At 41.5% G+C, this 17,434-nt stretch overlaps 1 protein-coding gene across 1 annotated transcript; it reads left to right on the top strand.

Annotated features, from left to right (window-relative positions):
* The first annotated feature begins 5,101 nt into the window (after window positions 1-5,101).
* Window positions 5,102-14,228, top strand: spsb1 (splA/ryanodine receptor domain and SOCS box containing 1). The gene is made up of 3 exons (XM_079513327.1): window positions 5,102-5,322; window positions 10,275-11,157; window positions 12,670-14,228. The coding sequence occupies exons 2-3, from the start codon at window positions 10,464-10,466 to the stop codon at window positions 12,795-12,797; spliced, it is 822 nt and encodes a 273-aa protein (XP_079369453.1). The 5' UTR covers window positions 5,102-5,322; window positions 10,275-10,463; the 3' UTR covers window positions 12,798-14,228.
* The last annotated feature ends 3,206 nt before the right edge of the window (window positions 14,229-17,434 follow it).

The following is a 17,434-nucleotide window of genomic DNA, read 5'->3' as shown; positions in this document are numbered from 1 at the left end:
TCTTCGACTATGCATGCACCTCTTGGTACCACAGCACCTCAAAGGCCTTTAAAACAAGGCTCCAGACTTCCCAAAACAAACTGGTCAGGCTGGGCCTCACCCACCGAACCCACCTCACCCCTGCCCACTTTGACAGGCTGGAATGGCTTAGGGTTGACGACAGAGTACAGCATCTTGCAATGGGTCTGGTCCACAAGATTTGATACACCACCAAGATACCCATGTACCTGTCTAAATCCTTCCTTAATGTCAATGAAGTCCACACCCACAACACCAGAGGGAGTTCAACAAACCATGTGCAACCCAGATTCTGCACAAACAAGGGAGGGACTCAATTCATTTCGCTCCTATGCCACAAAAATGTGGAACGCCCTACCAACTGTCATTAAGACATGTGAATCCCTTGACTCCTTCAAAACCGCTCTCAAAGGGCACCTACGGACGGCTGCAATTCGAAACTGGCCCCCGTAAAATCTGAATCCCCCACCCACCCATTTTCCCCTCACTGTATATGTTTCTTTCCCCCTTTTTACCTCCTTTATGATGATTTCCTGCATGTTTTTGGCTATATAATGTAGAAGTGTATATTTGTACGTCTCTCAAATGTTATGATGAATTGAAAACGGTGGACCCTCTTGTAAACAAGTGTAATGCTTTATGGTGTCGTTCACTCACAGTTAACAGTTTTTGAGTGGTGCAACCACTCCAAGGAACAGCAATGTCCGTGTCCGTGTGACACCTATGTGACTCGTGTTAACCTATGTTTGTGTGTGACTCATGTGTGACTCATGAGTACCAGTAGGGGCGAAACAGAGAGAGAGAAATAGTGCTGCACTGTTGCCTGCTAATGAGAGCAAGAGAGAGAGAGAGGGGGGGGGGGTGTAAGGGGGGGAGCTGCACCACTCAGTTCACACGGGTGTGAGTTTTGTATTGAGTTGTGCTTGAAATGTAATTCTGTAATAAATACTTCAATCAATCAATGACCCTGACTCTGGAATGTGATTTTAACGTAATCACTCAGGGAAGCCCCAGTCCCACGGTATAAATGAGTGCACTCTGCGCCTCAGGACTGGAGTGATCAGAAATGTAATGACTGATGCTGAGGCTTTGACCTGATCGTTAACATCATGGTTTCAAACATGATAAGAAACTCCACAGTATGAAAGTCAAGTTGAATAACATGAACTGCCAATGTGGCTTGAGTGATTGTTAGTTCACGGGTTAGATGTAGTAAATTAATCGACACTCTCGAATCACACATACTGATAAAATGTCCTTTTAACTTTTTTCTTTTCATCCATTTTTCCTTTTCCTTTTGTTTTGTTACCTTGCTGCTTGTGAGCTGTCTGCTGTTGGGGGAATACCTTTATGACTTCCCACGGGCCGTGGGCCACGGCTAAGCACAAATGCATGTAGGTAGGCAATTCAGAATTTACCAATCCGCTTCCTACAAAGTGAGAATAGAATGTCTGCATATCTTATTCTCTTCAAATAAAACATGTCCAAGTATAATTATCCAACGTGTACATTTCACTAAAGTAAGGTTATCCAAAATATATGGTGATATATTGATCCCCTGTGTGATAGATGCCGCTCGGCCCCTGCAACGTATATAGCCTACATATGTTTTGGGCATGCCCTTCTTTGAGTAGATATTGGACTGAGATCTTTGACACCATGTCGAGGAATTTTGGGATACCATTTGAACCAAATGTAATGACGGCTATTTTTGGAATTTCTCCCCCTACTCTATCACTGCCAAAATACAAAGCTCACTTGGTGGCCTTTACCACTCTTTTAGCTAGGTGTCTAATTTTGATGAAATGGAAGCTCCCCCATCCCATCTCACTGGATTAGAGATGTACTCCACTTTATTCAATTACAAAAAATTAGATGTACCTTGAGAGGCTCTGTATCCAAGTTTGAGGACACACAGGCTCCCTTCCTCGCACTGGTAAATAACTTACAGTGAGTTTAAACCTGAATCTGAGCATGCTAGACGTGATCTCCGACGCAGCTGGGTTGTTCAGTATATTTATTATGAGGAACTCTATGTGTGGGTGCACTGCTACGTCCATTATGTTTTTGAGGGGTGACATGTTGTGTGTTGTCTTGTCTTGTCGTATGTTTGTCTTGTTTGTTTTGTTTCAAAACTTGATTCAGGTTATGCGGTTTGTAAATGTCTTCCCTGTTCCCTTTTTCATGCTACCACACTATTTTGATATGGTGTTGTTATTTGATTTACTGTATACCCTGAAATCTTGAATAAACAAAACTGTGAAAAAAAATGTCCAAGTATGAATATGAGCTATATATTGATATAGTGATATCAATGGTGGATATACTGTATGGGTAACAGGTAAGGTGGGCACCAAACCATCTGGGCACTAGGGGGCACCTGGACGAGTGGCACCTAGGGGTGGAGATAACTGCTCACCTGGGCTGGGCACCAGTGTTGTTTTTGGCAGCACATTTTGATTTTAGTTTTAGATGGCATCATGGCAACAGTGAGGAGTTTAACATCTTGGCTGGGGTACTGCAAGGGGACACCCTAGCCCCCTTCCTCTTTGTCATAGTCCTGGACAACTCGTTAAAGAAGGCCATCAATGGACGAGAGCAGGATCTTGGCCTCACCATAACACCAAGGAGGTCGAGACGACACCCAACAGTAGTCCGGACTATGCGGATGACATCAGCCTGCTCTCTGACCACGTGGAACAAGCTCAGGAGCTCCTGGCCAGAGTGGAATCAGAGTGTGCCAAGGTTGGCCTCCGGCTGAATGCAAAGAAAACTGAAGTTATCACCTATAACATTCCATCAGAGCATCCACCTCTGACAACAACAGGAGGCACTGCTTTGAAGGAAGTCAAGGACTTCAAGTATCTGGGCTCATGGGTCAACTCAACCGAACAAGACCTGAAAGGGAGGAAGGCACTTGCATGGAGAGCCCTAAACGGCATGGCCATGAGACTAGCAGGACACTGCCAAAGACACCAAGAGCTGCCAGCCAGCAAACTAGTGCTGTGGGAACCAACACGCGGGCACCAGTCACGAGGACGTCCCACATTAACATATGTGGATGTACTCAAGAACGACGCAGGAGCGCAAAGCACCAACGAGCTGGCCAGATGTATGGAGAACCGGGATGACTGGAAGCAACGATGGAGGGCTCGTCTGAGGACGACCTAGAGAGATACTGGATCTCTTGTCCACTAGTCCCTTCCTAACATTTTTGTTGACGAAATCATCATAGCTTAGTTTTTATTTAGTTCCCATTTAGTTTTCGTCAGTGGAAAAAGGTAGTCGAAATCAACACTGCTAGGCACCTGGACAATTGGGCACTAGGGACCTGGATTCGTGTCCACTAGTGTTTTTAACATTACATAGCATGCTGCTTTGATGTTGGTAAATTATATTTTTGATTGATTCAATACTTTATTAACAGTTTGAAAAAATCACAATAAAGTACAGTTCAATACAAGGTCTGCTAAGAGGAGTTAAAACCCAAGAAAGCTGCTTGTTTCAATTCGGGTCCTTCATATTCAATTCATCAGAACATTTAATGACATAAAAAATACAGTACTATACAAAAACATCATGTAAATGGAAATCAAAAATAAATAATATACAGTAAAGGGGGGGACTTTGACATTTTACTGGGGCCAGTTTCGAATTGCAGCCACCCGTGTGCTCTTTGAGAGCACTTTAGAAGGAGAGAAGGGATTTTCATTCCTTTACGACTGTTGGTAGGGCGTTCTACATTTCCGTGGCATAGGAGCGAAATGAATTTAACCCCTTGTTTGAGCCAAATCTGGTTTGAACGTGATAAGTGGAGCTCCCTCTGGTGTTGTGATTGTGGACGGCGTTGACGTTTAAGTAGTTTGACAGGTAGTAGTTTGTCTTTGTGGTGTTACTGGTGTAGCATAGCGTGTAGACCAGGCCCATTGCACGTTGCTGTACTCTGTCATCTACCGAGGTTAGGATGGCTTAGGGTAGACTCTACCCTAAGCCATTCTAACCTATCAAAATAAGTAGGGGTAAGGTGAGTTATAGGAGTAAAAGTAAGACCAAGCAGTTTGTTTTGGGATGTCTGGAGCCTTGTTTTTAGGACCTTTGTATATGGTACCATGAGGTGCATGCATAGTTGAAGAAACCTTGAATGAGTGCTCCTGTCAGACAGCGTGTTCAGAGTATTCTTACTGACCAGTGAGGAGATCCTGTACAAAACTCTTGTTCTTTGGTGGACTTTTTTTTATTACATTAGTTTTATCACTGGAAAGATTTGCCTCTAAGATGGAACACAGGTAGGTAATTTAATCTTTTCTTGTGATAACATTGTCACGCACTTGAACTGAAGCCGTCGGCCTTGATGAGCTTTCTTTCCTATTTGACCCAAAGAGAATGGATTCAGTTTCACCCAGATCTGATAGTTTGTTATCAGCAAGCCATTACATAATTCACTGTTCTTTAAACCCCAAAACGCAACACAATAACGAGGTCAAACGTGTGTGTGTGTGTGTGTGTGTGTGTGTGTACTGTGTATATATATAAAATAGTACTGAGGTCAAAGGTACATTATAACAGAGTACAATATAAGAAACTCTTATATTGTACTTTTGACCTCGTTGTTGTTGTGTTTGGGGGTTTAAAGAACAGTGAGTAAATACCAACAACAAAGCAGCATGCTATGTGAAAACAAAAACAAACAAAAAAAACACTAGTGATGTCAACTCGTCCAGGTGCCCATATGTCCCTAGTGCCCACTCATCCAGGTGCCCACACGACCAGGTGCCCATATGACCCTAGTGCACTGCCCACTCATCCAGGTGCCCACATGTCCCAAGCATAGGTCCCAAGTAGTAGTGCCCACTCGACCAGGTGCCCACATGTCCCAGGTGCCCAGTAGTAATCCAGAAAAATATGGTTCCCAGTCAGATGTCCCTATAGTGGTGTCCACCTGTCTTTCATCATTATAAGAATTAATAGATCTACAAACGTAACAACGCGTTGCTTTATAGAGCAGTAGTTTGTACTTTCTGGCGAGGAGCGGCACCGTCGTACGACGAGGAAGTAAACGCTGGGAGGTCCTAATCTAGCACACAGCAGCTGGGAGCGATTTAACCACGTGACCCCGAGAGATGTTAGAGAGAGCAGCCATCATTTTACCTAATTCATGTCCAGCCTAAAATGGAATGAGGTAGAGGAGGCAACGAGGGGAGGAAGACGTTCACACAGGCATGGAGGAGTATTAGGTCAACAACTCGAATCCTCACCTTCCCTCGACCGTTCTGTTGTTCTTTGATAACACAACAACTTCGTAAGGTGAGTTTAATGTCTGCTCTTTTTTTTTTAAAGAATATACCACCCAGCTCTTGTCTTAACCCCGGCGTGTTTAGCTTCCCACGGTGTCTCTTGTTTCGGCTTTTTTACTTTGGTCGCCCCTTTTACATAATTCTTATTTTAATATAACCGAAATTAAAATGTAAACACCTTGTAACGCTCGAAGTAGAAGTGTTGTCTGGTCTCAAGAAGAAGCGTCTGGTTGCCATGAGTTTAAACGTCGGCAGTTATTATCTTTGTGTTGCTTCGCCGCGCCTGTGTTGTGTTGCTGAAACGTTTGGTGCTTCCTGACTGTGTGTCACATAACAAAGTAAACATAATCCAGCCTGGAGATAAGAACCTACATTTCTGTTACATCAACATTATTATGGACACTGTAACGTGGCGCGCTGTTCGTATGTTCGACCTGGGTAGACCCCCAGACCACATGCAAGATGGCCCACTATCATAGCCAATGTAAAGCTTAGTCTGGATTTACATTAGCTAGCATTACATGCTAAATGGGTTAAGTCTTCAGTGTGGGCCTGCCATGTACCCATTGCAACAAATCACGGAAAAGTAGACTAAGTACTGCCCAAAAAGACAATCTATTAAGTACTAAGTAGCCTAAATATTACTGCACAAAGCTATTAAGTAGCCTAAATGTTAAGGCGTCTACACAATGCAGGCTTACTTCGTTATTAGTGTGAGTTTTATAGAGCTGGACAGGTCACAAAACTGGTGGAGGCTTGAGTTCAGGTGGGACCAGTTACCACTGGGTCTAAATTGGACCTCACAAAAGAGACAAGTGTTTCCTTGGCTCAGCAAATCCAGGGACCCCCCCCACCCCCACCCCTCCTGCATTTTAATCAGCACCAAGCACAGGGGCCCAGGCACCCCAACCATGCGTAGCAAGGACACCAGCACACAGCAACACAACTTGCAGCATGCCACCCTCACGCAAACAATGGAGACATTTGAGTTTTGAAATCCAAGGAAAATCTGTTAAGACCTTTTACTGTTTAAAATTGTATTTATTTCTGGGTCCTCTTGTGTGTGCAAATAGGGAGGGCAGCCTGCTGCCAAGGGGCGAAAGGGGAACGGTAAAAGCTTAGTACAAAGAGTGTGCAAATTAACATGTTTCACTCTCCCTGAAGGCTGGACAGGCATTGAAAAAAAGATTCAGATGCTGGCCACCCGCTGCTTGCTTTTTCTTCCCTCCTGTTTTGCTATCACTGAGGAGACATGACCCATTTAAATGGTTGTTTACTTGCATTAGAAAAAGAGCCAAAACACTTCTCAATGAACTCTTGTCTACAATTCAATTAGAGTGGCCTTCGCAACAGCCCTTTTTTCCAGCATACACAATGCCCTGCAAGGCCTTGTGGCAACATGAGCAGAAATACAAAAGCCAGAGTTGGGGTTATCACACCTGCACACAGGAAACAACCTGTTCTGCCTGTTGAATTATAATCGCCTTTTTAACGACGATTCAAGGGCATATCCTGTAGCAGTAGCTGTGTACATTTTTTCCTCTGACAACTGCTACTACAGAATATATATATATATATATATATATATATATATATATATATATATATATATATAAAATATTAGCCAACATGTCATGAATCCTGTAATGCTGTTCAATCTATGTATGTCATGGAGTCAATGACATTACCTCTCCAGTAATTAAATTATGAGTGCTATGGTGTCTGGGCCAGCCCTTTGATCTGGATTTTAAATGTAGTCTATTGTAGGCTATAAAGTGAAGTGCATCAGACTTTTACTGTCAAGTTTCTGTGGTCCTGAGCTCTCCTCTGTCCATTGAAAAAAAGCTGTGGTCCGGCAGTGTCTCCCTCAAACAAGACAAGCAGCATGTTTTATATTTTAAGCCAGACGTTTTATTATTGCTTTTCCTGTTGCCCTTCGACTAGACAACCATATAATAGGAAATGGCTGGAGTTTTTCCCCTCTTATTTCCTATTTTTGGAGATTGTGGGAATTTCTTTTTTGTTTCAGAATAGTTGTGTGAAGGGATGGCAGTGTTGGGTCTCACTACTGCCTGTCCACTAAAGGCCTGTTATACAGCTTTTTCAGGGCTGTACTTTGGGATTCCCACTTTAGGCCTGATGTGAAGCAATAGCCTTGTTTATGAGTGGATGATTATGTCGCATATTACGCATAACCATGTATGTCTCCTGTTCATTTCTTGGTATCTTCCCTCATTTATAAAAGGCTCCTTTGTTTCCATGTTCAGTATTCCTTGTAGGACTTTTTTGTCATTATTGCACACAAATATGTTTATATAGTTACTTTAAATTGAAATTGCATGCAAATCTATATTTGTGAAAAGTTTTGTGTTAATGTATAACAAGAAAAAAATGCAATGCTTGGAAGCGCTGTGGTTACTAGTAGACATAATTATCAAGTAATTATCAACAAAATTCTGTCAAGTGCAACATCATGTTATTGTCATTATCTGAAAGATTATTTCATGCAGGAAAAGCTGGAGCCTGGAACTAAAGTTAACATGAAATGGATAGCTAACTAATCACATTAGATTTCCAGAGTCTATTTTCAAAGAATCGGTACACCATAATGTGGAGCACATAATACCAGAGAAGAGAGCTTTGCAAGCTGTATGCAATATGCATGTCATGTAGGAATTGACAGGAACATGCTAATCAAAATGAGCCTAGGTTCCCTAGAGCAGCACTGCTTTTCACTCTGCTATGGTTGCCTTGCCCTTATTATACTTGCAGAAATATCAGTTCAGTTCCTATATGTAGACCCATTCATTTTTACACTTATGGAATGTGACCCATGTTGCCATCTGGTTATGTACTAGGATTTGTAGTTGTTTGGGATACTAACGAAAAGTACACACACACACACACACACACACACACTATGTAGTATGTGTGTCTATGTCTATACAAATTTTCTGTTTTGGTATTTCTATTTCTTGAGAGTAAGGATGATGTCTGTCACATAGGTCGTGAATCGTGAGTGAGCCAAATGAAAGCCCAATATGTTGTGTATAGAACTGTGCCTATATGTCTTATAACCGATTGAGCTTCCAGGATGACCTAGAGCTAAATGGAATATAGCCTAGAGGCCTACCACATGTGGTGTTAATGCAAATATACAGCTAGTATGTTTACTCTACATGTCAAGTAAGCCTACATTATATAGCATGTGCATTTGTACATTTTGAGGTAAATCAAAATGAGCTATGAAAGCTATGACAAGGAAGAACACTGTTCTAGCCACTATCAATTTGGATAGCCAGGATTGGATTGGATTCATCGAAATGGGGATTTCTAGAGTGTAGAAATAAAATAAAATGTTGTTAAGCTAGTTAGTGCACAAATGAGTCACTGGATCAACATCAAGTGGTGTTTTTAGCACTTTGTTTTTGTCCTCCTAGAGCTAGACCACTTTATAACATTTGTTTTGAAAAGTATAAATAATGGGTTAATGCATACCCCAGTGTTTAGTTCATACATTTTTATTTAATTCAAAATGACTTTTGGGGGGGAGATACTGCCATACCGTCGGTAAACAGTGATTTAATATTGACTAAAAATATTAACTAAAAATCCATAATCCCAGCCATAGGTGTAACACTGTAGAGGAGGTCTGCATAAATTACATACATTTTGTATTTACTTACCAATATGTTAAGCCTTTTTATGTGATGATCCTGCCAGAAATGTGTAATGTTTAGATGAAAATGGCTGAATATCAATTTTAACTTGAATGAAAATAAATTGTTCTCCCTTTTTATTATCGGATTCGGGATGTAGCTTGACATGGGCCATCAGATCTTGTTTATTACTTTGTGAAATTAGATTATATATATATATATATATGCCTTTTCTTTTTTCTACAGTTGATTGTGCTGCTGAGCACAATCTGCTGTGAGTGAATCTAGGTTATCTCAACATCTAGGTCCTGGAGATAAACTAAATGTATACCGTCACCTACATGTAGACTACGTAAAATGTCTTTACTCTGCAAATGGTGCTATGAAGACACTGGGGAAAAGAAACAAGTCCCTGGTCAGCTCATTTGAGCTGCTCTTATGTAACATGATACTGTCTGTTATCAGTTGAACCTAAAGGAAAAAAAATCACTTGCTCTTTTATGACCTGCCTTAAGAAAATGAATATACCGGTACAAACAGAAATTCACTAATCCGTTTACTGTTGGGGTCACATGAACTCAAACCACTGCCACTTTGAGGGCCTGTGAGGGTCTGCTCTTACTATCAGATGTGGTCCATTGACTAAAATGACTTGGGGTTAATGCACTGGCTGAACCACTTATGAAATGCAAACATTGACTAACGTCAGCAGCATGATATGATTATAGCACTCAATGTACAGTACTATGCTGCCATCAGAGATGGGGATGGGACTATTAACTGTTTTTACTATTAACCACGATGTAAAGCATCACAATTAATTAACTGTAGAGGCTCCGTCCGTATCATCAGAAAAACATTATGTTCAAAATACTATTTGATCATCAAAATCCATAATGCATGCCGGGAAACATTCCTGTAATGGAAGGAGAGAACCTGCAATTTACAAAAAGATTTTGATTAAATTCTTTGATCTATCATGGTTGATTTTATTATCTTCTGATTAAGGTGTCAAAAGATGTTGTAGATGCAATTCTTTTTTGTTCTCATTTTAGGGTGTCTTGTGTATCTTGTCTTTTTTTTCTTGTCTTTCAGTATGTCTTGTATGATGCATTGTCAATAAATAAATCTCTAATCTGAGTGCTAATCGGCGAGCAGAGTAAAGATTTCACACCCTTTAACCACAATGTTCCTCAGATTTTATAACATGCAAACTATCTGCTTCAAAACTGAAACTAAGCTTATTTGCATATTAATTAAAACACTTACTTATTCTGCTTCATCTTTCCCATTATCTCTCCAGGTGGACTTTAACCAGCACCTAGTCTGCGAGCAGTGAGTGACACAGGACATAAGCCCTCTCCCTGATTAGAGCAGCACTGTGGCGGAGGAGGGGGCTTGAGGCTTATTTACTCTCCCCCTTTTTTCTTTTGATTAGTCGGAGGAGGGGAGAGGAGGAGAGGAGGGTGGTGCCGTTATAACCAGCCAGAGCATGGGGCAGAAAGTTCCAGGTGGCATAAAAACCATTGACATGCGGGACCCGGCGTTCAGCCCCCTCAAGCTGGAGCTGCAGGCCCTAGACCATACCAAACCATCGCGCCTGGACCTTCTGCTGGACATGCCGCCGGCCGGCATGGACGTGCAGGTGCAGCACTCGTGGAACAATGACGACCGCTCACTCAACATATTTGTCAAAGACGACAACAAGCTGGTGTTTCACCGGCACCCTGTGGCCCAAAGTACGGACGCCATCCGCGGCCATGTGGGCTACACGCGGGGACTGCATGTCTGGGAGATCAGCTGGGCTATGCGCCAGCGGGGCACCCACGCCGTGGTCGGGGTGGCTACGGTCGATGCCCCGCTGCACTCTGTGGGCTACACCGCACTGGTAGGAAACAATGCTGAGTCTTGGGGCTGGGACCTGTGCAGGAATAAACTCTACCATGATGGCAAAAACAACGCGGGAAAAACGTACCCTGCCTTCCTGGAGCCAGATGAGACCTTCATAATACCAGATTCATTCTTAGTAGTGTTGGACATGGATGAGGGGACTCTAGGGTACGTGGTTGATGGACAGTATCTAGGGGTGGCATTCAGAGGACTGAAGGGCAGAAAGCTGTACCCCGTGGTGAGCGCTGTGTGGGGACACTGTGAAATACGAATCCGGTACATTAATGGACTTGACCGTAAGTACCAAGCTTTGCCACACTTGCATCCTAAGCCACTATTCATTCTGTCTCTCTTGGGGATAAGGAAAACTGGTTGTGTCTGGACAATAGTGCAGACACGTCTAGCAGGGTTTCAGACAAAGTCAAAGTGTTTATTGTTGCAATAAACCAAGTTGTAACATTCTACGGCTGGTCAAAGGGGACATATTAGGGTTACTTACTGTAGAGCAACACTATGGTTTACTGACTAGATTTGGGTCAGTCGGACCACAAATCCAACTATTATGTAAAGGAGCCCGACACATCTGATAAGGTGACATGACATCATTTTTCCCTTTGCCCTATATCCCAGAAACTGTGAAATGTAATCATTAAACTCCCATAATCATACTTTCCTCGGAGGGAATGATGTTGTTGTGTACTGTGTACCATCTTGTAGCACTGTCTTTTTAGATTTTAATGAACAAAGCAAAGACATCTGTACACCGTTTACCACTTAAACCCTATACGTATAGAGTCCCCCAGGGCTCTATACTAGGTCAGCTAGTATTACACCAAATGGCTGATCTACAAGCAGCTTACAATGTGTTATGATTGTACATCTGATATTTTTGATGAACCTGTGATGAGGCCTCAGGCTCTCCAGCATCAATGCAGATCGCTTTGAAGTGTGAAGTCTGGTCCTTGTCCATGTGTAATTTATACAAACAAGCCGCTTGTGATTTTCCAGACAAATGTCAAATTACTTCCAGTAGACTCTCCTCCATGGCTAAAGTGTGAAGGTTCATGTGCCATCACTAAGAAAAATGATTGCATCAATGTTCCCCGCTTCAGTCATTGGAAAAGTCTGGTCATTTAATATAGAACTCTATACTCTGTTTTTATTGCTCGTAGAGCAAATAATTCATTGTCCACATTGATTAACAACAATGTAATCATTATACCATTTTCTTCTCTCTAGAAAGCCATAATTGTCAAGGCTTTTAGTTTTAGAAATTTGGGCAACAAATACTATAGTTGGTTTCACTGTACACTTTAAGCGGAAGCCACATACTGAAATGTCTTGTTCCGCAGCTGGCGGGAAAATATTTAGAAATCAAAACTTTATTTATAAAGCACATTTAAAACAACCGAGATTGACAAGTGCTGTACACTGTACAGAATGAAAAACAGCATAAACATGTACACGTGCGTTCACATAGAACAAGACATACAGTTCTATGCAAAATCTATTTCTATCATATCGTATTTTTATGATTTGTATTCATATACACTTAATATATGTTTAGTTGATAACTTGATAATCACAAAATGTTGGCAGATTTGCTATTTTGAAAAAATATTTAATTTCTAGCAATAGTCTACACTACAGTATTATTGAAAACCTATTTTTGTATTTCATGCCGATCTAAGAGAAATGAAGCTTCTCGTGATCATTACTTTAGATCAGACAATTCATCAGTCTTAACATTTTGGCCACATTTACTGGGCCCTCTGCTTACCACTCTTCTCTTCTTCTCTTCCTACCAGCGGAGCCCCTTCCTCTGATGGACCTGTGTAGGCGCTCTGTGAGGGTGGCTCTAGGAAGGGAACGTCTAAGCGAGATCCATGGGCTGCCCCTGCCGGCCTCGCTTAAGAACTACCTGCTCTACCAATGACCAATGACTTGAGCTGATAATCACGCATAGCACACACCCTCCTCTATCGTATGTCTCTGGGAATCTTAACTTGGGTTGAACTGGTTTGACCACATCACTCCAGCCTGTAGAGAACTGACTCAGCCCCTCCCAAAGGGCCTTTTCAAAACGACGCCAATCAGCAGCATTATATTTTACCTAAGTGGGAGTCTATTAGAAGTGTCTGGTGCTCCTTTTGGCTTTTCTAATCCTATTTTTTTAGGACTCATCTCAGTTATATTGGGGGACATTTTTAATCAGGATTTGAACACTATGCAGACCCGATGGTGACCCAGGTGCACCACCTCTAGGCAACATGATGTGAAGTCGGATGAGTTTTTTCGGTACCTCTGCTTTGACCTCCAGACCTCTTGATATTAATTATGATTTGTTTTTTCTCCTGTCTCATAGCCTTTTTAAAAATGAATTGAAATTTCATAAATTGATGTGGTGATGACCACAGTCTGCTGTACTCGACTCTTGGCTTTGAGGTTGTAGTGCAGTTCTGCACTTTCTGTCTGACCACAAGGTGGCAACATAAACACATTTCATCATTAATGTCCCCTGTCTGTACAACAAGAGGAAATCCTAATGGCTTTTTAGAAATCATTGATTTTAACTAGTCTATAGATAAAAAGTTACTGCTCACAAAACGGGAGGAGATGTTGACCGCTACACTGTGAGTCGACGATGCAGTGTTTGTGAATGCACTGCTAGGTAGCTCGACAGAAGTGCAAGGCTTTGACTTTGCAGATGCGGTGCAACTGTCAGACTCACCAGCTGTGCCCCTCCCCACCCCCCACTCCCCTTGATTCTCTCTTTTGCACTCTCTACACACTATCAGGTTTCTCTGCAATATGGAAGTGCCTGTTTGTTTGCCATCGGGGCTTCAGATATGAATTACAATTCATTCCCAGAGATTTTTACAGAAGGATAACGTCACTGTGATTATTTGTAGCATACATCTGCAGGAGTTTTTTCCGCAGTGCAATCACATGGTCACCTATCTTTTTGTCACTCCCTGCTTTTTTCCCTTGTATTGTAGTGTTTGTATTTTAGGATTTTTAGGAAACTGGGTGGGAGCGTTTGGGAGACATGTGTAATACGTTAAGTGGTTGGTATGGTGCCTTTTTAAAATGGTAACACTAGTATTTGTTTTTAATGTGCAAACTTAAGCCAAATTTATACTTGTGTTGCATCACAGTGTTGCGTGACGAAAATAACTGATAAAACGTGATATGCTGTTGTGCAACTAAGTATAAATTAGGCGTTTGTCCCTGCTTGGCACTATGCTGAGGATGGACACACTGTGCCACACCTTGTTTTTCCTCCTTGCTTGCAACTGCTCATTTTATTTGTATACTTTGATGTAGATTTATTTGTAACTACCTAATAAAGTTTATTTCAATGTAACCTTTGCTTCCTGTGTGGTGTTGGAGCCTGGAGGAAATAATTGGTATAATATATTATTTGGTATCACTGCTTTTTATTGTGTAGAATTTGTACATTTTTCACGATGCATTCATTACATTTTGAGTGCCCTTTCGATTTTGACTGGTGTTAAATCAATGTAGTTCATGTAATGGTACTTTTAAAGAGCATTAAAGACTATTTTCAAATCACTATAATCCTGGTTATCCAGGGTATAACTTTTACTGAACATTGTAAACTTTTTTTTTTTTAATCTTCTAGTCTTAGCTGGACCCTATATTTTCCAATTGACGGTAAAATACGATAAAAGAAAATTATCCAATATGTGTATCCAAAATTACTGAAACAAACTACTGTCGAGGAAAGGAGCAACTCAGACATTGCTCCAGTGCCTCCTTTCCTCCTGTAACCTGTCCTGCCTCTGAGATGCACCAGACTGGCCTGCCATAGGCTAGAGACGCGGTTGGAACTCCCTTCTGCTTAAACTACTGTCCACACCAGAGGAGGATGCTGCAGTGCCCGTGGTCTGCCAGTAGAGGATGCCCCTGCAGTATTTACCAACTACTGTGCTACTAGTATTCAGTGACTAATCCATTCCAAATTAATTTGTTTTAGCCATAAGCCAAATAAATTTACTTGCACATACCCAGATACAACATGGACTCAAAGAGAAGAAAAAGATCGAAGAGACTTGTGGCGTATCCGCAAGGTGGATTCACATGGTTCACCCTTAAGACATTTTATTATTTTTTCCCACAGGTCTATTGACATTTCATTTCCTGATGTAGTTCAATATGTGTTTACGTCACTTCCCATGCACCATGGCTAGTCGTACCCGGCCCGTCCCTACTTTATAACACAGTTAGAGCCTCTAGCGCAGCCAGTGACTACCTCTAAAGTCTAAACTGTAAAAACAATGTTGCACAAAATCATAATTAATATTCCTGACTGTGAAGTGAACTGTAGCCTACAAACTGACCTGGTCTCTGCCTGTGTGTATTCAATGTGATATTCCAACTCCGAACTCCTCATAACCTACTGTATCAGTTAGGCCTATCCTTTAACTTTAACATGGGTTGCTGCCATAATATTGTGAAGTACTAATATTATATAATATTGTGAAGTATTTGTTAAATTGAATGCCCGATAAAACTAAAAGTGAAAGTGTGCAGCTGTTCAATATTCAGTACACAAATCCCGGTATTAGCCAAAGTAGACCTGGTCAAATATTACTCCTAGTGAAAACGTGCTCAGTCAAAAATGTATAGTCTGTTACTTGCTTTAAAAAAAAATACACATTTCTTTTACTTTTTCTTTCCTTTCTTTTTTTTAATATTGCATTGTATGATTACTTTCACAGTTTCACAACGTACGACTACAGAACCTTAAATATATCTTTCTGAAACCACCTAGGAATACCTTTGCGGCTTTGCCCTCATCTTATTCTTGTAAATGCAATCCAATTGACAATGAATAGGCTACATGGCAGTGTTATTCTGATACAGCTGTATGGTAAATAAATGGTGCATAAGCGCTTTACTGTGTGTGTGTGTGTGTGTGTGTGTGTGTGTGCGTGCGTGCGTGTGCGTGTGTGTGCGCGCGCGCGTGGGGTAGGGTGACCAGATCCAAACTGTTCATTTGAGGGATAGAAGTATCGCTTGTGTGGGACAAGCGATACTGGAGTATGGGGTTAGCAACTTACTCAAGAAGTCCCTACCCCACTAAGAGCTATTATGAACTACCGTGTGGCGATTGTTCAGTAGAACAATTGAAGTGGGAGCAAAACATTGCCCGTCTCCGCCGGGTCCGCCCCTCCCTGACACCCTCAGCAGTTGAAACCCTCATCCACGCCTTAATTTCATCCCGACTGGACTACTGCTCATTTGAGGGATAGCAGTATCGCTTGTGTGGGACAAGCGATACTGGAGTACGGGGTTAGCAACTTACTGCTTGAGTTGCTATTAATGCCTTGATGTCATATTCGACCATAGGCCTATTGGCTATCATTTATAAACTCATCTGGTGTCTCACATTTGTTTTAAAATCATGCTTTATTTTTATGCTATTTTAACAGGCTTAAAAACACATCTTGCAGGAAGAGACAATGAGAGAGCTTTACAACAGAAGGCCAACTATTAGGGGACTAAACTACTATAGGGCATTTGAACACTGATGCCTGTCAGTCACAATGTGTGACAGACAGGGTCTCAATTTGTGGGACGCCTGAAAAGTCTTGGAAATGAGGGACTGTCCCACGCAAAGAGGGACATCTGGTCACCCTGGGGGGGGGGGGGGGGGGTAAGATGTAAGGTTGCATCATTGTTTCTGACCCAGCTTTACCACAGAACAAAAATAACTTTCCTCCCTGACTACATACGTATAGTAGCCTATACAGTAAAATACAGGAGGCCTATTATGTAATTAATGTCAGCGAAAACGTTTAGACAGCACAGAAAAATACCCCCCAAATAGGCTTAGTCCATGAGCGAGAAAAAAGCTTGAATCTTTGGTCAATAACTTGTTATTGAATGTTATTTACATGATTTCGTATAAAACCTATGCTTGACTTTGTATTCCTATTTTTATTCTATGTCCATGATTGTATGCATATTCTGTGTCATTCTTATGTTAAATAAGCCGTCGGCTTTCTTGCATTTATCCTTTTGATAGTGAGGTAACTATGTGCATTTTTCTGTACATGTAAACATTGTCAATAAACATCAATCAAAACTGTGAAGCATTTGATTTCTGTCCTGCCTGTGAAGCACTTTAAACTGCAACTCTGTATGAAAGGTGCTATACAAATAAAGTTTATTATTATTATTATTGATAATACTGAGCTGCCAGTCATGCAGGACCTTTACACCCAGACGGTAGGAAAGTCAAGATTGTGTCATGCTGGCTTTCTCAATCACCATCAACAAAGGTCAGGGGCAAGACAATGAAAGAATTGGTATTCCTGCCATCCCATGACCTCTCCAGCAAGTGAAGCATTCGTTCGAACACATTTGTTTGTTTTGATAAAATATATATAAAATAAATGAAATAACATTCTGCAGTCTGCAATTCTGCAAAAGAAATCTCAAACTTCTGCTTTTCAAAAATAAAACTCTATGCTGCTGACAGTGTCAGGGTGGAGTACGGGTGAGGGGGCTTTTGTTTAGTTCAGAAGAAGAGATCCAAAAACA

The sequence above is a fragment of the Electrona antarctica genome (assembly GCF_951216825.1).
Source record: "Electrona antarctica genome assembly, chromosome: 2".
NCBI classification, from domain to species: Eukaryota; Metazoa; Chordata; class Actinopteri; order Myctophiformes; family Myctophidae; genus Electrona; species Electrona antarctica.
This window is presented reverse-complemented; position numbering and strand designations above follow the sequence as displayed.

Bases quoted from the DNA above. Each gene is read 5' to 3' on its own strand.
- spsb1 (XM_079513327.1), top strand. From the start codon at position 10,464: ATGGGGCAGAAAGTTCCAGGTGGCATAAAAACCATTGACATGCGGGAC. The intron at 11,158-12,669 runs GTAAGTACCAAG...TCTTCCTACCAG, and splicing joins GTACATTAATGGACTTGACC to CGGAGCCCCTTCCTCTGATG.